The sequence below is a fragment of the Pyxicephalus adspersus genome, chromosome 3 (genome assembly GCF_032062135.1).
Source record: "Pyxicephalus adspersus chromosome 3, UCB_Pads_2.0, whole genome shotgun sequence".
Classification (NCBI taxonomy): domain Eukaryota; kingdom Metazoa; phylum Chordata; class Amphibia; order Anura; family Pyxicephalidae; genus Pyxicephalus; species Pyxicephalus adspersus.
The window spans coordinates 133,648,711-133,676,210 of NC_092860.1; the positions used below are offsets into that span (position 1 = coordinate 133,648,711).

The 27,500-nt window shown below is 35.7% G+C and overlaps 1 protein-coding gene across 5 annotated transcripts in view; it reads left to right on the top strand.

Annotated features, from left to right (window-relative positions):
* The first annotated feature begins 1,381 nt into the window (after positions 1-1,381).
* The window catches only part of LDB2 (LIM domain binding 2), a 177,657-nt gene continuing 151,538 nt past the window's right edge, over positions 1,382-27,500 (top strand). For 2 of the 5 annotated variants that reach the window (XM_072406413.1, XM_072406416.1), the window contains exon 1: positions 1,383-1,755. In XM_072406413.1, the coding sequence (XP_072262514.1) occupies positions 1,624-1,755 (132 nt within the window). In that variant the 5' untranslated portion in view covers positions 1,383-1,623. Of the gene's footprint in view, positions 1,756-27,500 lie in introns of all 5 variants that reach the window. The other 3 variants (XM_072406417.1, XM_072406418.1, XM_072406414.1) reach the window with 2 other exon arrangements.

Consider the following 27,500-nt stretch of genomic DNA (forward strand, 5'->3'; position numbering starts at 1 on the left):
TAACTTTCTTTAAAAGCATGATGCTGCTGTACTTTTGTGTTTGGTTGATTAGTTGATTGAGGTTTATAAGTGCTTCACAAAAGCTGCAGGACATCACATTTACCTAATGTGTATATTTCCTCTTTGCTCCTCATCCTTTTTAGTGTGGACTTTAATATATATATATATATATATATATATATATATAATGTGTGTGTAGTATTACAGGACTGGTTTAAGGAAATCACTTCCTTGCAGTTGGTCAGCTCTAGTTCAGCTCAGCTAGTCAGGAACCGGAACTGCCAATAGAGGAATATAGGTCACCTTACTATGATCTGTCAGTTATTTTTTTACTGTATCTAGATTTTTTTACCATAATCATTTTCAGCAATGTGTTCACATTCCATACTATGAATACGACATGGGTATGCTAAGGTTTTTTTTCACAACCTATTTTGCTATGAAATTTTTTTCAATGATTCTTTGCTCTCATAGTCAAAAACCTTCAATCAATCCCTGCTCTCCCCAACAGATGACTCCCCACTAATGACAGCCATAAGCTAGTAGTAATTTAGTGATGACCTAGGTGGTCCTTGTTGTACACTTACCTTTACTTCCAAAACATCATTTTTTAAGATGCATGTGGTTAATTTATCTGATCTATGAGACTTTAGTGAATCCGCTTGAATGTATTTTTATAATGGTGAAAAGAATGTGTGTGTGTGTGTGTGCGTGCGTGTATATATATATATATATATATATATATATATTTATCATAAAAACACTACAAAAAGATAATGTTAATTTTTTAAAAAAATACTTAAAAAAAATATTAAAATGGTACAAAAAACTTTTAAAAATTTCATTATTGGCATAAAAAATCTATCTATTTTTTAATCATACATTTTTTTTATCATAAAAATACAAAGGGTTATTGAAAACAAAATAAATGTTTTTTTTTTCAATATAAAACAATACAAAAATATTACAAATATGAAAGGCATTATTGGTAAAACCGAATTCAACTTCAATTATTTTTTTTTAATGACAGAAAAAAAGAGTGCTAGGAAATATATTTGTTTTATATAGTGTGCTTTTGTTGCATACAAGTCTCAGTTTTCTGAAACATCCTTAAAAAACTGCATCTGCTAAAAATTAAAAGTTATATTCTAATAGATAAAAAAAATTTTTTTATTAATAATAAATCAGCCCCCAACGCTGAATGAATAAAAATGAGCCGGATATAAAGAAATATGTAAATTCATGATGTAAAACACTCAGTTTCCTATGGGACCCTGCCTGATACAATTAAAAAGGCATCCTTAAAGGATGTATGCGAGGCAGCCCAGTGTGTGGACAGGAAGTCAACCTCTCTACATACTGCTTCTTTAAAAACAGGCAATGTAGCCTGAAGCTATTCATCCTCTTTCGCTCTGGTGCTCTGCTTCTCTCCTAGCACTCTCTGGCTCCCTCTCCCTCTCTCCCTCTCTCCATTCTTGCTATAGAGAAGCTCTAGCAGCAGTTCTCAGGCAGGCAGTGTGATCTATGTTTGCATACTGCTAGTTTATGCTGTGAAGAACGCGCAGTCCATGTGCTCTTTATGGATGCTGATGCTGCTCTGATTCTCTGGAAGGAAAAAAGAACATGTCCAGCTCTCAGCATGACCCTTTTTATTCCTCGCCCTTTGGTCCTTTTTACAGAAGACACTCTCCGTACATGGTACAACCAGAGTATCGCATATATGAGCTGAACAAGAGGCTACAGGCTCGAACAGAGGTAACTCATTTCATTCTTCCCTTTTTTACAGTTTATATGTTGAATTTATCCCGCTCATTTTCCATCAAATTCCATCCGTCTACTGCCTACCAATGTCTAAAAAATCTCTATATACGACAAGGGATAACGGTATTCTGGATTGCCCATTTACAGTTATGGACCAGGTACTTCTGATGTAAAGTTCAGTTAAGGAGTTCCTTTCTCTTTTAAGTGTTTCTCAGCAGTTTTTATTTTTCACTTGGTGGCTTCTCAAGGCTTTACAGAAGACTCAGAACGGATACACGTAAAAAGACCCATCAAAAAGTTAGCTTAGGTACCTAGTCAACATTCACACTTACAAATGCCATGTCCTTACATTGGACAATTAGATATCATAGATATGTAACTTTAGGGACAACCTACTTTATGTTAGCTACTGTTTAAGGCTTAAGAAGACTTAAAATTGACCATTGGCAGTGCTTTGATTTAGGATTACCAGATGGTAACTATGCTTTTTGTTACATAATATGACTTTTCACCATATAGACTTAGACGTATTACATTTATACAGCTCTAATGGCTTCCTGAGAAACAATATGCGAACTTTCAACTTTTTTGTTACGGTTAGTTGTCCTTTATTATATGTATTTTACCATTCAAAAGTAAAATTTACTTTACTGGGTAAACACAAGACAAACACAGAGCTGGGCTGAACATCTGGATGTGTCTGTATTAGTTGCATTCAGATGGGCAGACTCTTTTCTAATATGTTCCAACAGATAATGTGATCTTTGAGGTTTAGTGGTGTTGTGTGGACAGTCTGTGAATGAATAAGGACTGGAACTAGGGTAGGATTGTGAATACTGAGTAGATTGGGTGAGGAATAAAGATCAAGCTGCCTGTGCAATTCACTTTGTAAAGTGCATAAAAGTATGTGAACTGGAGTAGTGGCAGCATCCCCCTTTCCCTTAGCACCTGTATGAGCAATAGGCGTGCTGTTCCCCACCCTGGTCCGTATGACTCATTGACCTCAACAACTTGGAGGTGCCAAGATTTTTTATATGAATTTCAACATTAAACATGAAGTTAATTAACTGATGCTGTTAATTCTCTACACGTACTGCTGAAAGAAGTTGGTTTTCTTCAAAAGTCGACAAAGTAGGTTATTTTCATTGAACTTTTTCCAATATAGAATTTGTATTTATTTTTAGCTTAGCTTTTTGTTAGAAATGTTACAACAATGCCTAACTGACTTCTGGCCATGCTGACCACATGAGTTGCCTTTTCCCACATTCTATCTGTTCAGTTTTATCTGGAAGTAAGGTTGGCATCATATGAGAATTGTTTTACCTGTGATATAAATGAATTCTTGGAGTGTATAAGTACTGTCAATGACCTTTCCTTCATAAAATAACAGTTGCCTGGCTGTCATGTTAAGTCTTCTGACATTCTACTCCAGCTCAATGACTCCAGAAACAGCCAAGCAGTTTGCAGATTTATAAGGAGTACAATGATAGTACATTGGGCTGATTTACAAAACTAGTCGAGTCTCTAAGCAAAAAATTGAACGCCTGTTCATTTCAAATATCCAATCATGTGCAGATGAAATAAGTAAACATTAGTTTCACTTTCACATGATTGGTAAAGGCGAATAAAAATGCATTTCATTCTGTGTCAATTCTCAACTCCTTTGGTAATCCAGTAATCTCTCAATATACATTTCAGACAGATCCTCTAAGCCAATTAGAATGCACTGCAATTTTGGGGGGAGAAGGCCCTGCTCTAACACTGTTGTAGATGTCTAAGGGTCATGTGGAGTTCTAGCCTTAAAGAAGGTGCACATTTTCATGCTGTGAAAACACCATTGTGAAACTTTTATACAGAGCTGATGATCAGTGTCTTTTCATCATTTGTAAGATAGTGGTAATGGTCCTGAGGGACAAGTAACTTTTTGGTAGATACCTCATTCTGATTGGACTATTTATAACTGGTAAGCTGTTAAATGACCCTAGTGCTTGTAAGTGAAATTACAGGCATTCCGTCATGGAGCAAAGCACCTGTATCTGGCCTTTAATTCAGTGTTCTCAACTAGGACTCCTCCACAGGTTGATAGAAGATCCTTGAGCAATTTGCACCTCTCAGGTCAGTTTACCTGGCAGCAATTATCTTTTTGGCTATCTGTAAGGGTGACATTCTTCCCAATGGACGTCAATGTAAAGGCATTCTTCCTATAGACCACAACACTAATATATTGTGAGTTGTGGATATAGTTATTTTAGTAGGGCTTTCCTAAAGACCTGAAAGTCATATTGGGGGAACTCCAATGTTAAAATTATTAAGGAAGCTTGCTTTATTTGTTAAACAAACTAATTAGGTTTTGCGACTAATAAAGGTAATATTGAGCACATATACAACAAAAAATCATTAAATGCATCTTTATATTCAGCTGGTTAGAATACGTATGTATGTCATTATTTAGCTTTAGTAATTTTATTTGCAGAGGAAGTTGGAGAAGGAGGGGAAGCTATGTGAGCCTCATGAGCTCTGATGTCAATCTACACTGGCTCCTTGCTAACAGGCGGGAAGAGCAGAATAAGTAAAGTGATTACATGTTTTGTGCTCCTTTTATTATCCAAGTACCAGGCTGATGGTAGGTCAGTGACCATGATGTACTACTGAAATGAACCGGTGCATAGATCACAAACTTTGCTGAAGAGCATTGAAAATCATTTGTAAGATAAGACCGTTCACATGTATGTATTTTAAATTTGTAATACCTGATTGCTCAGAGTTCAAATTTAAATCCAGGTAAGACACACTAATTAGGTATATTACCTATATACCTTTGTCAGTAATTAAGGCAAAAGCTGTCAGTCCTGGTGAAGCCTCAAATGGAAGCTGCCATTCTGTGACCCACAGGCTGCATAATAGTTCCAGAACAGGGAAGTTTAACCTATTCCATTTCCATAGGAGTCATATCATAAAATGAATGCATACCATATACAATAATGCACTCAGCAAAGATCTCCACCCTTATTGGACCACCATGATAAAAAAAAATACTATTCTGATAGGAGGTCAATACATGTATATATGAATATACCATTCAGTGTATGGAGTCCACTTTATTTTATGCACCTATATTCATATATTTCTCAACACTTATATACAGACCAAGCTGTAAGCAAAAGTGATAAGTGAGGGTCAAATTATACCTATGCCAGGGGTGCTGTTGTAGCTTTCATATGGAAAGTTATACAAGAGGACTATGAAATGACTGTCATAAAAACCCCTGTCAGTAAAGTTTGTTCTATCCCTCTAAATGACACATAACGCTTACATGCTACATGTATGACCGGCATAAAAAAGCAAAGTACAATATACTAGTGGCAGTGATTCTTTAAGCACCAAACAATTATTGTATTTTTGGAACATTTTGGTTTCTAAATCTATACCAAGAAATGCCATGCTTTTTCAGGATAGCGAAGACTTTAGATGCACATAAATGCAGATTTATATATTTTTTTATCTTAGGTAGAAACAAACCACCACTTTACAGCATTAGAAATAAACAATCAAAGTGCGTTTGGCTGGTTACCTTTAGTTTAAGGATACTACAAAAGGATACTTCTTAAATGACACAACAGAGCTGTGCTTGCCAAAGTTCAAGGTTTCTTTTTCAGATTTAAAGCACTTTTCTAAGCCTTGAATTTTATTACAAAAAACATGCATTCAAAGCATTTGAGTGCACAGAATATTAGCGTAACAGTGACTCAGAACAGAATTCCACCTTTATACCGACAGAAGTCAAAATTGTGGTGAATTTCTGACTTTATTGTTGCTTAAAAAGTAGGTGATAGTCACACATCCCCGCATGAGTATCAGGCATGCACTAAACATCACTCGCTCGCAACATTTCAGAAAGTAAGAATTTTTAAGTAATATATTTTTTAAATTTAAAGCCCAATTGCAACCAAAACCATTCCATCCATTACTTTGGCTGGAATTCTGCTTTATAGACCAGTTCTCCTGCAAGATATATTTAATTTTGATGTGAATAAAGATGGCCCTGTGTGATCTCTATGTGTATCTGAATTTAGAGCTTACACAAGGGTGAATGTGGAGTTGGGCCAATCATCAAACCGGTCGAATAGAGTCACATGAGTGTCACTGAATGCAAGGGTATAGGGAACAATGAAAATGAACTGTTGGGGGATCAGGCTGCACATGAGCCTGCCATACATAGACAATGCGCCAGTTTGCTTGCCAGGTGCTACCTGACTTTTGCTTCACAATGGCTGCACTTTTCTTTGCTCTAAGTTTTCCTGTAGATCAGTGCTACCTAATGGTCTTCAGAGACTATGATTTCTAATCTGTCAGGTCAAAGCATATCTATGGTAAATTGTAAAAATTTAAACTAAACACACCAATTAGTTTAGCATAGAAGAGAAATGTTTGAAGCAGGGCACATTTCCTCTGGTTTTATTTTAGTTTCAAAATTGCACCACATTTTTGTAGCAACACAAACATCTTTAAAAATATAGTAAGCAAAAAGTATTTCTTGAATACAACTATCACATTTAATTGGGCCACTGGAGATTGATATATCGTATCTGGGAATCCTTAAAGGCAAGCTCAGACTGCACCAATATGAAAATACAGAATGATGTAAAAATAATACATACATACATGCAAATGCACTTACCTGAAAAGGAGTCAGAAACCAACTAATGGTCATTAATTGGAAAGTACACATTGAAGATTGGAACATACCACAACAAAAGTGGTTTATTATTGGCGACCTCAGTGTTTGCATTTTTTAGAAACAGAAATGGCCAAGATTATAAAAGGTTTACTTTGGAGGGAAATCAGTGTTTGCTTCCTAAATCAGTAAAAATATCTATGAAAGATTTGAATTCACTGGCATGGATAATAGGTCCTTTCATTTTACTTTCAGGGGTTACCTGAAATCCGAGGGAATAGATGAAACTAAACTACAAAAAAACAGCAAGTGAAAGTTTGTATTATTGGGTTGCATGGTGCAGTCTCATCAATGCCAAACTGACTTGAGGCCCCTTTTGGGAGAGGAGGGTCCATGGCCCTTGTGCATTAGCACACATTGCACCTCTCTATGTCTGCCCCCCATGTATATGTGTTCTGTTTTAGTTCATTTTAGTCAATTTGATTTTCAGGAGCTGCCACCTATGGTCTTCAATGGTCCAGCATGCAATCCAGAAATAAAATACATTACAGGTAGTTCCCTGGTTAAGGACATCCAACATATGGACGCCTCCTATATAAGAACAGGGCTTCCCTGCTTGCTGTGTGCAGGACGGAGGCTTGGAGGGGGGAGGGGGCTGTTTGCAACACTTGCAGAAGAATTTTTTTGCTAAACACACCTGAGGTTGTGGGATCCTAGGGGGGTGAGCTTTCTGCAGCCTCTTGTAACTCTTTAATGACCAAGACAAAGCTCCAGAAGTTAATGAATGTCTAGGATCCATAAAGATTTTTTTTCTTTGTTTGTGATTAACTTACAGTGAGGATTTTTTTTACAGTAACTGACACCACACTGCCTAATAATATGTTGAGACAAACATCTGTTCTAGTTGCATTTATTAAAATAATCTACCTGTTCCGACTTACATACAAATTCAACTTAAGAACAAACCTACAGTCCCTATCTCGTATGTAACCCGGGGACTACCTGTATTTACAAATGCAAAGTAAAAGAAGTAAAAGAAAGACACTGTGGGGAATATTTAATAATGGAATCTGATATTCACCAAACATTTACTGCAGGTGAATTACCCTAGTGATATTACTATGGACTTTGTAAAGTGCTGTTTAATATGTCACTACTATATAAATACTGGGTAGTAGTAATATTATTCATTATAATAATAATAATAATAATAGTGCATGTGTGATTATGAATTGGATTCAGTGACCACAGATAAGTCACATTTACTTTCTAAATATGTCCCTATGCACCCCTGTGACATAAGGAGGTATGAAATGATAATTAATATGAGTTATTTTCAAATATCCAATTGTAGGTACATATTTTTTTCATTTCCCTTAACATGATTGGATGTTGGAGTGAATACAGGTTCACCTTACTACATTGTGATAAACCAGGCTCTGTGTACTTGTTGCTTACTCTCACATTTCTTGTGGCTATATCTTGGTCCTATATGGATCACCCAGGTTCTCCTATGATAGTCTATCTTCTCTAATCTCGGAGAGCTTTAATACATTAGGCCCAATGCCCTCAGTTTGATGACCTGCATCATTCTACTCCTGTATTAGACATGATTGAGCTTGTGGCAGTGGAAGGTAAAGCAACACACTGATGAGCTCAACTCATCATGTCAGCATCTGCACTGACTGGCTGATTGTGCTGCTTCTTCCTGTCACTCACCAAACCCGCTCTGTAGGGACTGCAAGAGGCCGATACCAGGTCAGACCACTACGTATAATAATGCATAAATGCATGAGTACAGAGCTGCATTCATTTGTGTATTTGATCCCTGCATGCAGTTTGGAAATTACTGGGTTGTCAGCCATAAATGTAGTAGCTATTTTAATAAAGTATGGACCGCTTTACACCAACACACTTTATAAAAAATGTCATAAATGTAATGGAAATTAAGGTATGTGGTGTTCTACTGAGTGTTTACTTCATGTAATTAAAAAAAGGTCTAATTTGCATATTTTAATGAGGGGATGTACCTATTTAATGTACAGCACTGCGTAATATGTTGGTGCTATATAAATCCTGTTTATTAATAATAATAATAATAATTTTTAATGAGGGGATGTACCTATTTAATGTACAGCACTGCGTAATATGTTGGTGCTATATAAATCCTGTTTATTAATAATAATAATAATAATAATAATAATATTATATATATGTATCGCATATCCCCCCGTTTGCTGTCTGTCTGTATACCTAACAGGACGATTTATAACCCTTGCTCAGAACAGAAAATAATTCAAGCTTTTTATTTCTCCCATGGAATATTTGATCTCACTTCCTATTTCTGTGACATCCCTAAAAAATGGGGGGATATCTCCCTAAAAGAATCACATGAGGCACAGGAAAAACTTCACTTATACAAAAAAAAAAAAAAAGTTTAACCGATGAGTTCAAACCAAACCCTTTCTTTATTTTTCGAGTTGGTAAGATTTAGAACTTCTGCCAGGTTTTTATTGCCGTCTGAGCCCCTGCTGGGGGGATTAACCCTCTCTGGTGACTATTGCCTGGAACAGAAGTTAAAGGGAAATGTAATTCTTCATAGGATCTGGCACAGGAAGTGTGTTTGGCTTGTTGTCACATTGCATAAAGTGTCTTTAGAAACATTTTTTTTTAATAAATTTGTTGCATGCACAGACCTGAATGGCAGCCAACAAAAAGAGTACACATTCCAGGCAAACCTCACTGCGGCCAATTGCAAGGCATATGGCTTAGTATTGTTAATTTAAAACAGGAATCGCTGTTACTGGCAGGATCTCCACCAAACGAACGTCTGAATGGATTCAGAAAAGTGAAGTTTCCCAATGAACCTATATTCGGTGAGACAAGAACAGAGCAGAGTGAAGGACAATCCCCCGTATATCATGTTAAGCCACCATACAAAAATGCAGTATGCCTGCCCCATGTCCTTATAGCAGTACCAATAATGCTTCAGATAATAACACCATGAAATGTTATTACCATTTAACTAATTCATTTGCAATTAAACAAAACAAACAAAAAGTTATGGAATAATTTTACATCATTCGGTGTTGTACCCACTTACATTCTCCCATTGATCAGGAGATGTTTTTACCATCTGCACCTGCAGTGCCACCTGCTGGTAAAATCTGCTATTGCAATATGACCTTTTTTAGGAATCACATGTAAACAGTTGTTTCAGCAAGCTTGGCACTATAAATAATTGTACCCAGTGAACCTGATTTTTAAAGCTCTTAACCCTGGAGAAGATAGACTATCATGGAAGAACCTGGGTGATCCAGCAAACCTGGAATAGATTTCTCAAAAATAATTTACTATTGACAAAATGTTTTATATCTTGACTAGATTTATTTCAGGTTTGTTGGATCAGTCAGGTTCCCCCATGATAGTCTATCTTCTTCAGTCTCAGAGAGCTTTAATAAATCGGGCTCAGTGTGAAAGATCTTATATTATTCATATATGAACCTTCATGGCAGGGCCATCATGTATTTTTTTTCGGTTATGGCTTCAGAATTAAAAATATTGAAAATGGACAAGCTTGGCATGGTTTTGGCATCAGCTTGAGATGAATCAGAAATCATTGCAGTTGCAGCTGACCTAGGTTTGAACTCCTTCAGCTTCTTTCCTTTATGTTTGTTGGCAGTTCCTCTATACTTGTACTGATAAATCTAGATAGAAAACACTGCTTCTTAAGCTTATATGAGAGTATAAAGAACAGGGTCATGTATACTTTAAAGGTTAGTTCTAGTTTACATTATAATTACAAATTTAACTTCAAAAGTCACTTCTGGTGAAATCTGGCATAATTAAATAGACTGTTCCTTCACCATAGAAGAGTAATGTTTTTTTGTCCTGTAGGAATCCTTATTTACCCCAAACTAATTCCTTAACTTCCCTGATCAGTATGTCCCAACCGGAGATCGATTGTAACCATTCTAATATATTGTGCCAATAAACCCAGTTGGAAAATTTCCAATTGGCTGTGGTGGTAGAAATAGAATTTTCCAATCACATTGCTACTTCTCTGCCTTGCTTTCTGTTCATAGAGTCTGAATGACTGCATTCATCTCAAGATTTCCCATTGCTCACAGAATTCACACTATGGAAAGGCTTAATAGTGAGAGGCGTAGCCTATATCTTGAAGTTACAGAAAAAGTCAATATTTGCATTTAACTTTTGCTACCTGCATGTGTAAATCTAATTATTACTTTAACATGAACTTTTACCTTTACTGTATTTTTTCATCATGCACTCAACTTGAATTGCTCTGGTTCAGCTCTGTGCAACTCCAATCCTCAGGGTTAGGATCTGCACACATTTTATAGTATTTCTCTAACAACAGCAATGCTTTAGGATTATTTGCTTCATAGGGAGTCAGAACATGTTTTGTGGCCCGGGATAGACAGGATTTAGACAGTTTTACTCCAGTTGATGAAAGATTTACTTTAAAATGCATAAGGAGATGTACATTGCTGTATTTTTTCTGTTTAGCAGTGGAAGATCTCCTGTTTTGTATACTTGTCCTCCATCAGTTTTAAGATTGCATGTTTCAGTAAAAAATAAGGAAACCTGACTTCACTTTTGTCAGATATGGTTGCTGACTCACCATGATGTTTGTGTAGGCTTCAGGACATAAATTTATATTTATGTCATATTTATCTTCCCTTGACTAGAAGTCTCTGCTACTCCCAGATCACCTATTCTCTCCTTTCTTTATCATTCTTTCTATAGGAACATATTGTTTTAACTGTTTTTAAGATAGTTTGTAATAATCTGTACTAAGTATTTGATATTCCTATAAAGTGTTTTGCAGAGTATTTAGACCCTTGACCATCATTTTTATTTCCATTTTTTGTTTTTGCTTTCTTTAAATCTAATGATAATCAAAATGAGTTTCCATAACCCTTATCAGCCATTAAATTCCCTTTGCAAAAATAATAATAATATTTTCGCCCCTTCCTCCATAATTCTAATGCATTTTACCAAATTGATTCTCCAGGTGCACATGATTTCAATGGTAGTGATGGTTTCTCCATAGGTGAATGTCATTTTTATTGCATGATAAATACCCCTATATTTCACTTATCTTACACTTGGCAATAGTGAGGTGAATGCTGATATTTACAGTTCTTTATGTAATATTTATCCTATTTTCAGTCTTAAGTTTGGTTCACTGATCTCTGTCTGACTTTATCTATGATATCACAATGTTCATCCCTGTCTGCTTGCAGGTTGCTTAAGCATCTGTATGTGTGGCCCTTTTGTGTTCACTCCCCATACCTCCTCTCAATTCACTGTGACCTAGAGTTTGATGGTGAAAAAGTTGTATAAAATGGTTGTATGTATGAAACAGGCAGATGTGCAATCTCCTTACTTCAACAAAAACCTGTTCAAGTTAAGTTACAAGAAAGTCAGAACTATGCTTTGATTTCCTTACTTCATCTTGGACATTTACTTAGACTAAAGTCTTTGGATCAACCCTAGTAATATTGGGCTACATAGTGAGCCTAACTTTTTTAATGGAATCTGTTCACTTTTCAAAGTGAATTATATAAATATATATATATGATATATAAATGGCCTATATAGAGAACTTGCTTCCCGATTATTTAAATTTAGAAATTTCAGAAATTTAATCTCTGCATACAGAAGGGATTCTTCATAGTAAGGTCTGTAAAAAATGTGGAATCGGCTCCCTCAGGAAGTAGTTTTAGCAAGTTCTTTAGACTGTTTAAGAAAATGCTAGATGCTATTCTAGAAGCACAGAATACAACTGGGTATTAAAGTTTTAAAGTAAAGACACCAGAGACTGTTGATCCAGGGAACATCCAATAGCCTCACGGGATCAGGAATGTTTTCTTTTTGCCTTACTCTGGACCAACTAGGTCTACAGTTTTTTTTATACATATCTGTGATATGTTTATTTCATTAGTGGTTGAATTTGATGGACGTATGTCTTTTTTTTCAACCTATGGAATTTTAAGAAAAAAGCTGGTCAATATGAGAACCAGATCAAGTGCAAGGAAAAATATAAAACATCAATAAAGTTATATAAAAAAATATTGTGCACATGATTAGGTTATTGATGTGCATGACATCACCCTATTACTAAGCTATCAGTGAACAACTCGTGAACAATCACTTTGATAAATGAGCTTTACATTTTGTCAGTCCTTGTTTAGTTTAACCACTGTGGGGTTGAATTTTTTTTAAACCATTTCCTAATCTATCTCTTACAATCAGTTTTTTGGTTTATAATTATTTTTGTTGGCTGCGCCCATATTAATTTATATCATTTTTTATTTCATGTTCAAACTCAAGTGAAAAAACAACAGGTGTAATCTGCAATACATAGCACCTGCATTTCCATCCTCCAATCCTACAGAATAACCTCAACAGAAGGAAACTGTTATCTCACTTCTTTTCTGCACATAGCAGAATTATATCTCTTCTTGTTCACTCTTCTAGAAGAAAGTTCTTTTTTCACTGGTTTAAAAGTGAATCTTTCACACATGAAGCAAGATGAGAGTGTCATTAGACAGACTGAAGCAATTCAGAAATAATTTCCTTTTTCTAATTAATATGGTGAATGGCAAGTAAACACCAACTATCAAAAACCTTTTTATTCACTGTCCTGTGACAGCTGGTATTCCAAGCCTATAATCTTTAGCACTGTGATGAAGGCGGGGTTTGCACCTACTGTATTTAGAATAGAAAAAGTTATGTTGTTAGACTTTTTATCTAGTACTGCTAGAATAGTAGATACATTAAAATAAAAAGTTATGTACATTTTTTTTTTACTCCCCTAATTTAAAGTAAACACGAAAACAATCCAAATAACATTTCATAGTTCTAAACATAAGCATGAATAAAATGTATGCACAATACTTTAAAGTGAATCTGGCATTTGAAAAATGCTCTTAGATATATGGCATTTTATGATTTCATCTGGTAAGTCTGCCAAGTCTGTCCGTGTCCAGATTGATGTTACAGTGTAATCAGAATGTACTGTATACAGAGCCGCACTGCATTTTTTTCTGCAGTATCCAGGTTTGATCCCATGTAAGGATTCGATGCCACTTCTATGCTGTGGATAGGCTGCTAAAAATTTTAATTAAAGGAGCCAATATATGGAATTTGATAACTAAAAGAAGTTTTAGCATTGTCTACAAGGATTTGATGCCTCGCAATCCACAGGTTCACCTCATTATTAGTTCACCAGGGTTCAGTGTATGTTTTCCATCGGAATGTCATCTTATGTTTTTGATGTAAAATGTCCATGGGCAGATTCAAACTTTTACATCCTTATGCTGCTCCCCCTTTTTCTAAAAACAGCCACCATTAAAATATGATGGACTGCTTGTGTTATTATGGCTCCTGTGCCTGTTTAATATACATAAAATGTAACAAGTGACCGTCAGCCAGCATCAGTTCATTGCAAAATAATGAGACGGTATCAGCACATACTGTCACTTAACACAGACAACGGCAGTGTAGCTCTCAGTCAGCCAGGCCTACTTATTCCCTCTTAAAATGATCTTCAGAGCCTTCACCGGGCTTAGACTTTCTGCTGCTAGGAGAAAAATAAACGTCAAAAAAGAATTACCACCAGTCAGCGTATCATTTTAACTTATTTTTTTTTTTATATACTATTTTGATCTTTTGAAACATTGCCATCCAGCCAGAATTGCATAAAATGTAACAATGAGAAACTGGAACACTAGCAATAGGAGCTGGTTTCAATTAAATTTCTACCCTGACATTTCCTGCTAAAAAGCCTTAATACATTATTCTGCCGGGTTTTACCACCCCATCATATCCAGGGGCAAATGTACTTTGCATTACTGCAGTAACTTTTTAGAATAAAATAGTTATGCCATTTAAAGAAGAAACAAATTCTTAAGATTGAGTTTGCATTATCGAATAACCAGACATAGGGTAGATAGGTTAAGGTCATTAAAGGTATTATGGTTATCTATGTATCAGTGAGAAATGTCACTTGTGTTTTGTTAGAGTTCTTGTGGCTTGGACTTGCTGTGACTGTGGACCAAGAATGAATGAAAATTGCTGATAAAGGCTAATGTGGCCTTTTATGACCAAGAGCCTCAATGCCCAACCTGAATCAAATTTTGGGGCACAGTCTGTATTTTCTATGCCTAGGAGCCGGCTTAAAGCAAAACGTTTAGTAAAAAAAATACCACTAACCTTTATAGGTGGAAAGCCATCTATCTCTCTATGATCCTAGTCTAGCAGGTCCTGCTCCATCTCATCTTCGTTCTTCTTTCCGGCATGGCCTAGACACTAACTGGGTATCGTCATCTTCTTCCTCTTCCGGATTTTTTTTTCTTCATGTGTCACCCGATCTTGCACTGTGCAGGTGATGTGCCTTTCTGTAAATTTTAAAAAAATTGCTATTGTTACTGCGCATAGGTGAGATCAACACTTTTTTTTACGTTACAGGCAGCCCAAAGCCTCCTGGGATAGATAACAAATGTATCCTGGGAGGCTGCAGATTTTGCCTACGGTCTTTACCGCCACAACAAAGTATTAAATAATAACATTCTCTTTCATTACAAAAATAGGTTAACCACTCATTTCTATAATGTAAAAAATTGCTGCTTTTGAACTACCCTAGAATACTGCTTTTAGACTCTTCTAGTAATTCCATTATTTGTTTTGTGTCTTTTAGGCTTGGTACACACGTGCAATAATTGTCGTTAGAAAATAAGTGACCAATGACAGATCAAGAATTATTTTTAACAATCGTAAAGTGCACGACTCTGTACATGTTTTCACGATATGATACGATCGTTCAAATATAATCCACCAATAATGTACACACACTAGATACGATTGTTTGAATGATGCAGGAAGTGACGTGTACCAGAGAAAGTATACTGCAGAACAATCCACGATCACTGAACAACCGTGCACACAATACATAGCGAATAATTGTCGCCCAAACAGATCCACCGGACGGTTGTCAACAACAATTATTGCATGTGTGTATGTAGCCTTACACTAACTTTTCTCTTATGTTTTTCTTTATTTTTGATTTACTCTTTTAAAATGGATATGCTAAGAGAAATATAAAATATGGTACACAAGTAAATACAAAGAAAAAAAAAAGAGGCCAGTATGTGGATGCATTGCTTTTTAAATGGACATTAATAGTGATTTCCAGAGTGTTTTCAAGAGGCGTCATTTAGTATGTCTTCAGTCTATGAATCTCTGGAAGCATGCCAGTGTAGCAACACCTGTTATATTTTAGGTATATGTAGGTACATCTAAATCATAAGACTGGGTTAATCAATTATTTGGAAAGGCATCATTCAGGTCTCTGTTTAGTACAACCCTGGATTTGAAATGCACCTTACTTCACACATAGTATATGAGTCATCACAATGCCCTAATGAAAAACAAAGCAGAACCAAAAATTAGTAATAGAAAAAGTGACAAAAAATTTGGCAGAAGCAGTGGTAGGGGCATGGGGCTGTCATGGCTGGTGGTTGACATGTAACAAGTAGGTTTTACACTATATTATGTAGCTAAGTATTGGTAAGCGAGGGTGAGTATAAGTGTTTTAGTGCAGTGCAATCTTACTTTTTTTAACCTTTTTCTTAATTTCAGTTTAAAAGCAATTGCATCACATGTAAAGCTATTTCAATGAATATAAAGCAGATAGAGACCTTGTATAAATTTTTATTTTATTTTTGAAAAAAATGAGATGGCAGTCTACACACACACTGTGTCTGGACCCTGCAGACAATTGCAGAAAATTAAAAAATACATTGTGACAATAATCCATATATTGACAGACATGAATATATCTTACTTTCCATAACTAGTGTACTACTGCATGTCTTAGTGAAACCTTCTGTATATAATTAACCAGAGGCTTTGAATATCTCAGCAATGCACCAGGTGTAGCAGCAGACCCAGGGCCCCTGGGGACCAGATCTGGGTCTAATTCAAAAATATCTGCCTTTTTCTAGTACTAGTACAGCTTCATCATGGTGTGTATCAGCTGGATAAGGCCTACATAGATTTATAAGCATTTTTGTTTATGGTAAATCATTTATTGCTGAGGAGATGTCATGACATTCAAATTCAAATTGTGTATAATGTTTAGTTCATATGATGCTTGGTAAATCTAAGCTGGAAGATACGTATTTGTTGAGGCACGGAGTATCTTAAACCTTTTTCAAATATTTATTTTTTTAAATCTCATTGATGTTGATGTCCAGCTCCAGTCTTTTTGGCCCCTTTTGTCTGTATGTGCTTACTCCCGTATTAGCTGCACATCAATGTCCTGAATACGTTTACTGATACTAAATGTAAACCCCAGAAATGGTTGAAAACCAGGTTTTTTCATAATTTCCTGGACTACCCTGTTCAATATCCTTGGGATGTCCTTGGGAGAAGACTTGGGAGAAGTGAAAAACAATGCAACATTTCATAAGCTTATGGATGTGATAACAGGGAAATTCATGTCATACCCAAAACTAAAGGCAGTCCAATCAAATCGAAATTTTAGAGTATGTGATTTTTTTGGGCCAGGCAGTCTATGTGCAGCTTTCAGGACCACTATTGCTGTAGACCATTCCTGTGCAAGGTGTGTTAAAATGGCAGCTTGAAGTCTTACCTGGAGTGAATGTGACAATGTAGGAGGACAACTAGAAGACAGTTGTCACCAAAAATGTGCCAGACCTTTATGGCAGGATCACCAGGTATTATTTTAATGAAAGGTGCATATTTAGGAACATTGAAAACAACTTTGAAAATAGCATTAACATGTAAAATTTGAGATGTAATTGATTGAGATTAGATCTGCTTTAAAGGTTAAAATAATTTGCCTACAACGAATAAAATATAATGATATTACATCCTCACATGTTTAGTGAGCGGTTGTTAGCAGAGGCCTTTGTTAATGAAACAGACTGGAACTATTGTTCAGAAAACAAAAGGCAAGGGCAAACATTAGAAAAATGTATGATTGGACTAGTTCCCCATTAACAATAAAATGGAAATTGAAAAGAAATTCCTTTTTAGAATGGAGAACTGCATAGTAGAAAGTTCCAACAGCCCACATTCTGATATCACACAGCCCACTTGCAAACAACTATGAGACCCTCATCCTTCATAGAGTCAAACTCAATGGCTATAGGCTATAACCAAGCTTAAGTAATTCATGTTGTGTATTGAATTGTCCAAGGTTGACGCTTAGAGAGGAAGAATAACATTTGTGAAACAGTGAATTTGTGATTGGTAAATTGACCGGTGAATACTGATGTTCTAAAATTTGGTTTGGGCATTTGAGCTATCAGAAACCTCTAATGATGTGTGGAACACTTTTTGCCCCCTGTTTTATCTGTTCCTAGAAAGTCATTTTATTTTCTGGTTAATCTTCAATGCTAGTTTTAGCCAGATGGTGCCACTACAGTTAAATGTTATATTTACTGATACAACCAATTTTTTATAGAAATGTTTTGAGCAGCCTTTCTTGACCTTTTTAACATAAGGGAAACTCTTCAAAGCATTTCAGGTCCTAGACAACCCCTGTTATAATAACTATATTACAGTTCACAATACATTAGTGTGTTGGTCTGAATTCCTATTACATTGCTGGCCCAATGGGAAGAATGTCACCCTTTCAAAAAAAATCATTGGTGTCAGTTAATCTTTGGTGTCAACTAAATGGAGAGGTACAAATTGCTTATATTGCTCATTGCACAAGGAACCCCTAATAACCTCTAGGAGGCCTAGGGTACCATAATGCCCGGTTTGAGAAACACAGAGGAGCATCAAACATGGCTGGTGGTTGATGGGTTGGTGGGTTAATTTATAACTTCCACTTGGAGATGTATGGCAGAAGTAGAACGATATTCCCATGCATGCATAGGTCACACACTTTTACTGGACACATATTGTATGTTTACAATATAGTCCGCCCTTTGGGCACAGCAAACAAGGAAAACTATTGGGTTTGCAGAAGAGAAAAGCAGGCGGCCAGCTTTCAATTTACCACGAGAATGTATTTCAGTACAGCAGAGCATGTATAACATTAGCGTGATATAAATGGAATGAACCAAATGCTGGAAGAAACAGCATAATCTGTATCAGCAGGGTTTGAGAAAGCAACAGTAAAACCGGACCAGTGAAAACCATCCAGATTTTTTTAAGCCAATGAGGCAAAACACAAAAAAAGAATTTATGGTGAAGACAATAATTTTACTTTCATAGGAATTGCTGTTCTGTTGGAAATTTCATCCTTTGGGATAGTGTAAAAAAGGGTTTGGAGCTACATAGGCATTACATCATCTATCACGAGAATGCGGTCGTTAAAGGGGAGACAGAACAGTTTTCGTTGGTATGGGAAAATATAATTTACAGTTATTTTAATTGCATACATGTGGAAAACATACATTATTAAAAAAGAAGTTCAATGCGCTCAATTCCAAGGGTATGTATGCACTTAGGCTGTAGTTACTTGTGAAACCATTGCTATATAGTAACTATTGTTAGCTACATTCTACATTACATTTAGTCGGGCCAAATAAAACATACAAACTCATAAAGCCAAGAACAACAAATACTACGGATTGTTTAAATGCAGTCATGTTTTATAATGTGTCCTCATTATGTTGTCTATAATAAAATTTGAAGCAACAACTAACTGGTAAGCTACTAAAGATAACTAACAAAAACTACAACCGTGCTAAAAATACTAAACAGTGACATTCACCAAACATTCAGTGAAAGTGAATCAATCATGGTGATTTTAAACACATGCAACTGGAGCATAGTAAATGTTACAATAAACTTTTTATAAATACACTGCCTGGCCAAAAAGGTCCCCAAGTCGGGGCAGTGGTATGAATTGGAATTGCTTCATTTGGTCAGCTCTAGGTTCAACAACATTTTGTGCCCAAAAATCCATCTGACTAGCTGTATATAGAGAATGGCCAGCTATTTCCATCAATGGATTTTTTCTTCCCTGATAGCATGGCCATATTATATTGCCAGCATTCATCAGGCTCAAATTGGGATTTAGAGATCACCCCACAGGTTCACTGGAACTGTTCTTTCTAAAGTCAATACCTTCTTTGTTTTCTGCATTACTAATTATCAGTGCTGGAATTGTATTGCAGAGGGTGTTTGTAGAAACAGCTTTTCTGCATTACAAGCAGGAGTTTCCATATCTCCAGACTACCAAGAAAAGGGTTTGTGGAAGACAGCATAGCCATGTCTGCTGTGAGTATCTTAAGGTTTCATCATACATTCTGGTAACAGGGAAACCTTAAAATTAGGTGTAATTTGGAGAAAAAAACAGAACATTCACTGCTACAATAAAATTCACAAGCAAACCTAAATAGTAATGTACCTCTAATCATTTGTAACTACCATACTAAAATTTAGCTTTTTTTAAACGTGCACCATCAGCAGGTCAGAATCCACAACTTGCTGCTTCTGTAATTGGCTGACTTCTTCGCTTACATCCCTGTCACACAGCCTGGGGTCTTTCTATGAAATATGTCATCCTTGGCATCTCTTTATATTTTAATAGTGTTGATTACCTAGCTTGTACATTATCAATTTAAAGAGACACAAGCCTGACCCAGTAGTCGAGGTTCCATGCAATCAGATTTCCACAAACTACCACAAACCCACTGTAGCCAAGTCCTCTAAAATTTTAGTTTATCTCTAGCACAAACCTTTTTATACATTATGAAAATGTCTGCCATGTTTTTATTTAATCACCAATTGGAATAATCACTTTCTTCTTTTTTCCTGATGACCATGTACTGGCCCAGCAAAGTATCCAAAATGTTACAGTTGCCAATGGAGGAGAAAGCAAAATGTTCACCTGGCCAACATCTTCAAAATATGCCTCTACCTGTCCCCAGAAACCACCAAACGGCTTGTACATGCTCTTATCTCTTGTCTGGACTACTGTAACCTCCTCCTCTCTGGTATTCCATTAACCAGATTTTTCATCGATTTGTCTATCTATTACTTATTAGAATGCTGCAGTCAGACTCATCCATCCTTCTCACCGCTCCTCTTCTGCTGCCTCTCTTTGTAGTTCTCTTCATTGGCTTCTATTTCACCTTAGAATCATATTAAAGCTCCTGTGCTTTGCCTTTAAATCCCTCCACAGTTCTTGTCCCACTTACAATTCTCACCTGGTAAAAAAATTCTCCCCTATCCGCTCTCTCCGCTCCTCCAATGACCTACATCACACGCACGGCTACAAGACTTTTCTAGAGCTGCCCCAACTCTCTGGAATGGTCTTCCTCATCCTATTCGGCTTGCTCCTACTTTCTGCTCATTTACAGGGCACTCAAAATCTGTTTCTTCAAACTTACCTAACCATCTTTTTCTGTCTCCTAAACCCAGCTACTCAGTCACCATCCCAAATCCCCCCTCCTATTTTGTGCTATTTCTCCCACCTCTTAGAGTGTAAGCTCTTTCAGACAGGGTCCTCTCCATCATTGTGTCATTGTTTGTATATGCCTGTCATTTGTAACTCCTATTTAATGTACAGCGCTGCACAATATGTTGGCAGTTTAATTATAATTTTAATAATATTATTATTAGCCAGTATTTATATAGCTCCAATATATTACGCTTTAAAAAGTCCATTGTCGTATCACTTACCCTCAATATGGAAAGGTTTCTCCTTACTTTCTCTTGTGTCTTTAGGACAGCAACTGGGATAGAATCTGACTGGTGGGATGCAAACAGTGATAAACTGCCTGAGATTCTAACCATTTCCTACTCCAGACAAACCTATTTCAGAAAATGGCTAGAAATACACTTTATACTTTACTAGTCCTGGTCCATTAGATATACTGTAAATGTTCTGCGTGTAAAGCCTGTTTAAGTAGCAAAACTATTATTATTTTTCACAGTATTTTAGACTAGGGTCGAAATTGAATATTTACTGTATGTAAATAGTTAGTTTTTTGTGTTTTCGAGTTGTTTTTCTGAAACATTTATAACTGTTTTAAGTCTAGTAAATTGCTGACTAAAGTGTATGACCTTTAACAACCTGCATCGAGGCACAAATAAACTTTTACTGTATATGAGATGGAAAGAAAAATGTTCTTGGTCAGTCAGCAGTCGTCACGAAAAAAAATCCCCTCCATTGTGACCTTTCCTTGTCCACTATGTTCAAGTAATAATCTAAAAAATAGGAATTACACTGCAGGGTTAGTGTACATTTGTTGGCATGTATGAACGAAAATCACAATAATAGGGTCACACATTGGAAGAAAAAGTAGCAAATAATGAAAAATTACAGTAACGGTGTAAAAAGAAGAAAAATAAATTGCACATAAACCAATATGAAAAATAAGAACTTTCATACTGAATAAGTGTTAGTAATTACTAAAATATGATTGTGCTCTGTTTTTACTTTATAATTCTGGTGCAGAATATTATTATTATTATTATGATCATATAACAAATAAAAGAAAACCTGCCCCCAAATTCATTACATTACACTGGGGAACACATTTTTTGTTGAGTTAGATCTTACACTTGTTTTTTTCAAATTTTTGGTTGGTGAATCCAGAAATGACCTCAGTTTTTTGCTATCACATGCAGTTTTTACGATACAGGGTACCCTCCATTTTTTTTAAAAAAAACATACAAATTTTACATACAATGAAAAATATTGAAGTAATACCTTGAATGTACTGTTTATTTACATTTTTTTTTTTTGTTCATAAAAAGGATTTATTGTTACTCTGAATTTTTTTTTTACAGTAAAACATTTGAAAATTAATCATGTAAGAGGTTAAGGTAAAAATTTATGCTTAAAGCTTTTAAAGAAATGCCAAAATTAGGTACTTGAAACAGTCTCCTTCAGTTAGCAAAGCTTTAACAAACTGCTTCATCAGACCCAGTTTTATATGCAGAGGTGGAATATAATGTTCTTTCTATCAACAAGTCGCTCATGTAGAATGTTTGGATCACCTGGTTTTAGGGCAGATCTTGGAGGCCAATTCTTTTCCACCCAATGCCTCCCACGAGCTCTGATTTCCCACATCCACAGATATCAGGGATACTTGGTGTATCCGCGTTGCTGATCAAGAAGGAAGCATACCATTTTAAGGTCAACACAGACGACCCAATTGTGTTGGTGATATTGCAACAACTCAATGACTCTGTCATTGCATATGCAATGTCTGCATATTCTTCACAAAGAGAAACTGAATGGCAAATTGGGACTGACCCAAATATATTGCCATTGTGAAAGAGGACACACTTTACACTCCACTTTGAGCTATCGATGAATAGTCGCCATTCAGTTGAGTTAAAGATTGGAATTCCCAATTCCTCCATTAAACCAGGTATGTTATAGCAATACACAAGGCCACGGTCAGTTCTAAAGTACTGCAATTGGTTCTCTGGTTCGAAAGTACGATACCTTAGTTCCTTTTTCAAGCTTTCTCAATTTTGTCTTACGCAGTCTTGATGTTAGGACTTCTGGCATCTTATCCCGTGTACCTTTGTCCACATTGGTAAACCCTCAACACTCTGTTTGCACACCTTATGAGGGGCCCAAGACTTATCTTGATCACCAAGTTTAACTTTGAAATATGCCAAATAGGCTTGCTCTACAAATGTGCTTGTGTTCGCCCTCTGACTGGGAATGGTGAAACTCCCACAGATATAAGAAAATGAATCAGGGTTGTTTAGGCACTTATGATGAGAAACAGCAGAGCCAGACATGATCTGAAAGAAAGGAAATACGTGTGTAAGTAGAAAAATAAATTTTGCTTTTACAGTACATCTTGCAGCGCACAACCTCTGACCACACTGTCTTGCTTGTAAATGAATAGCCTATACAAATCCATGCTACAGTAACCGCATTAATATAAGCAGTAGAGAAAAAACCTGATGTTATAGAAGAAAACTAACTGTACTTTCAGAATCAGCTTACTTATTTTAGTGTATATAGGCTTAAAAATTGAAGTCAACAAAAAATTTGTTCAAAATCGTTTCCCAGTGTTATAGAAACCTGGAAGATATTGTTGTGAGAAGGTTATAGGTTAATGGTTTAAATCCTTTAAAGCTCTAAGGTTATTAAAAATACAGTAAAGAAGCATAACTGGCCGAGTCACGACCATAGAGAGCCAAGCTTACTGACCTGCAGCTATTCTAATGCAAACAGTCAACCCTGCAATAAAAGCAGGCCTATATTGTAAAATGTAAAAAATCAATCAAACGCAATGCTTTAATCAAACATTTCATTAAATACTGTGGATATAAAATATAAATATGCATATAAATGGATAGATTAATGCAAATAAAGTCAATGGCTAAGTGTATCTATACAAAGGTTATTATAATTGTGGCTTCAGGAAATTCAAGGAAAAATGTATAGTCTTGATAAGAAATCTTAGGAAATGAAAGAGAAAGTCACTGCAATATACCTTGGTCATATAGAAGATTCTCTGTTGGTATGTCATTTTCAACCACCCAAAGACCTAACATTCTTCCTCCTTTCCTTTAGGACAGGATTGTTGTGACAAAATTAAATATAGGTTCCATAATGCTTTTCAATTTGAGCAGTTGCAGATCATATGTTCTAGGCTCTTACTGTTGATAGGCTTGCAGTGTGGCAAAAAATTTCTTCTGTATTACGGACGACTGACTTAGAAAGTTCAGCACACATTTGCAGTCGTTCAGTGTTCTTGAAAGGAAGGGGTTTTTATGACCCAGCAACATACCCAAAGGCTTGCTTTCTATAGGTCCCAGATTATGTGGCTGGAGATAACAAGAAAAGGCAATTAGGTAAATAATGTAATTTAGAGAAATATGTTTGAATTAGCCTGTCTCCACTATTTTATCCCTGAGATTCCCCTGAATTATTCTTCTTGTCCTGAGAACCCCTACTAAACCCAATATACTATAAACCACTGGGATAAAAAGCCTCCTAAATCTGTGTCAAGTGGCTTACAGTTTACAATTGTGGCTAAAATACCCTCAGTTTAGACAACTAAAAATATCATTAGTCTTACAGCTGGCTCTACTAAGTGGCATTGGCCCAGAATTATTCAAAGAAATGGCTGGTTTGGATTATAATGAACACAAATTACAATTTCTAGTTCTCTAGCCTCATCTAGGCTAATTGTAATCTTCAAGTAAAACAAAAAAGGTTTTAGCAGACCATAAAGCTTTTATGAAATGCATATTTTGTTATGGGGTAGACCAGTGTATTCTAAGTATACATAACTGTCCTATCATCAGCACTAAATAAATTAAATATCAGTTTTAATTACTAGATGCAATTATTAAAAATATTTCATAATTGTCTTTAGTTTTGGCTAAAATATTTGAGGCACTTGTGTCTCCCCAAAAGACATCCCTATAAGATTGTATGTATTAAAAAACATTCTTGACAGTTGAATTTTTATGGTGCTCAAGGTCCCATGCATGTAGACAGAACCCTGTGCCTATTGAGGATACCAGCCTAGTCCAGGATCCAGCACCCCACTACATTTCTTTTAAATCATAGAGAACGATTTAAAATTCATTTAGAATTTTTTATTCTCACTAGGGAAGTTATAAATTAAACCAGAACCTTTTTTTTCCAATACATTTAAATATTGTGACAGCAACAAAAGGCTGACAGACTTAATTATAAGAAATCTCAGGAGTACTTTCCTCATCTGCTTTGCAGTGTGAATCAATATGCTTACCATAATAAACTAGCTCAAAGGTTGTGCGTGGTATGTTATAGAATCATGGCTGCTTGATAGTGCCAGCCCACTGTGTCCTTTGTATATTGGTTTGGAGCAAGCTTTTTGTGGAGTCTTGGCTAATGCTTTATGGGCAAACTGTAATATAATAAATGCAATGCTTGGGGTAGCTGGCTTTGTGTTTTGTTTATGCTGCTAGGTCAGCTCTATAGCAGGTAGGAAAACTGACTCTCACAGTGATATCTGGGATGTTGCATGAGAATTTAGCCTGTTGCGTCTTTTCCATAAACCGACCACTTAGTGCTTTTTTCTCAGACAAGCACTAAATTGTGAGAAGCAGTAAATGGAGTTTATCCGTGTACCCTATATATTGCACATACTGGGTGTCCTTAAGGCATTGACAAAGGATTGAGAATGAGTGTGGAATATTCAGAAGCTTTATGGTTCTTTTTCATTTATCTAGGTTCAGGAAAGTTTGTTATTTTAGTTTTAAGGCTCACATTTTAAATGTTACATTGTTATATAAGGTTAGAGTTTTTATTAAAAGTGTTTGTGTGTGTGTGTGTGTATATATATATATATATATATATATATATATATATATATGTATGTATATACTGTGTATGTATATATTTTTTCTTTTTATATATTTTTTATATATGACCTTTTTTTGAATAACAAACATTCACACAACATAATGACATTTCTAAAAATGTACCATAGCAGAAGCTGTTTTCTAATTAGACTCTCACTTACTGAGCCACATGAAAAGAGCAGACACAATAAAATTATGAATTAGTATTTAGTCTTATAGCTGTGTGTAAAAAATTGAAATGTAAAAAATGTAAAAGTTAGATTGTGAGCTAATTAAGTGATCTTTTTAAGGAATATTAAAAATCTAAAGTAACTGGGATTAAAAATCCATTTTTGAACTATATGTAACAGGGAATTAATGAGCACAGTTTTACCTAGTAAAACATTTTTAACAAAATGTAGCATATAATAAATATTAAAAACATCAGAGCACTTCATGCATGTGACAGGTAACTTTGTTTTCTAGCTACACAGCAGCCTATCAGTTCTTTTACATTTTGGGTGTTAGGTCCTTCCCATTCCTTCTGATGATTACTGGATTACAATAATGGCATCATCATGGTGGTGTCTAGCAACTAGAAGACCTGGCCAGTAAAATCTCTGTTGTTATATAGATATAGCAGATGGCGTGCACTCACACAGTATAATTCCTCTGTAATAAAGATTTTAGTTTCACATTAATGAGTTATTATATGTATGTAGAATGTAATGAAATTCTCTATATACATAATTGAGAGATATTCATGGCAGATTTTTTAGAAGTTAATTTATGGACTCTGAGAGTTGTTAGTATTTACTTTTTTAGGTTTGCAATATTTAGTAAGCCTCTTGTATGCCTGGAGAATCTTGAAGACAGTTGACATTTTGGCCCATTTCAGACTTGCGGTTGACCGCTACTTTGTACCACTCAACGAAGCTTCCTACTGTTCCAAAAGGACCTGTATAGTACTTTATAGCACTTCAGACAGCTGCTACACAAAATTGGCCCTACTTTAAGGTGAAATGTGTATGCAAGCAAAGCATTACTTATGGGTCTATGCCTAAAGGATTTGCAGGCTGGTAAACTTATGAGAGGTATATATCATAATAAATTATTTTATTTTAAATAATTTAATATAAAGACTTCAACTGTCACAACTTTGTGCAGAAACAATTCAGAAAGAGCTTTTGTTTACTTATTTCAGGTTGTTAACTAGGCAATCCTAATTATCAGGATATATCGGTAGCAACATTCTAGAGATCTTAGATGTACGCTGCCATGTTCCCCATGAGAACACATGCTCTGTGTGCAAAGACAGGCACACGGAAAAATAAGTATGACTTTTCGAGCAAGGAAGAGAGAACAATTCTCTTGCTGGCAGTATGAGCTTGCTTTTCCTAAACTGAGAAAAAGGACTCAAGGGCTTTAACTTTTTTTTTTTTGCTTTGTTTTGGCTATGGTGTTATGTAATACTCTCATTTTAGATACAAATATACATTTTTAGAGTGCTCTTTTAAAGTGAACCTGTTCACCCAGGATAGAAACCAAAGGGTGCAAACCTTTTTAAATCATTATTTTTGGTGCACTTGAGGACCTCATGCCCCCTGACCATAATCAGTATGTTTCTACTTCTTCAACTCAAACACTAAGCTCAACCCTCTGTTTTAATATCAGTTGCTGAGGATCTGGAATTGGGTTGGCAGTGGTGGGTATCGGATAACAATGGCAATATATA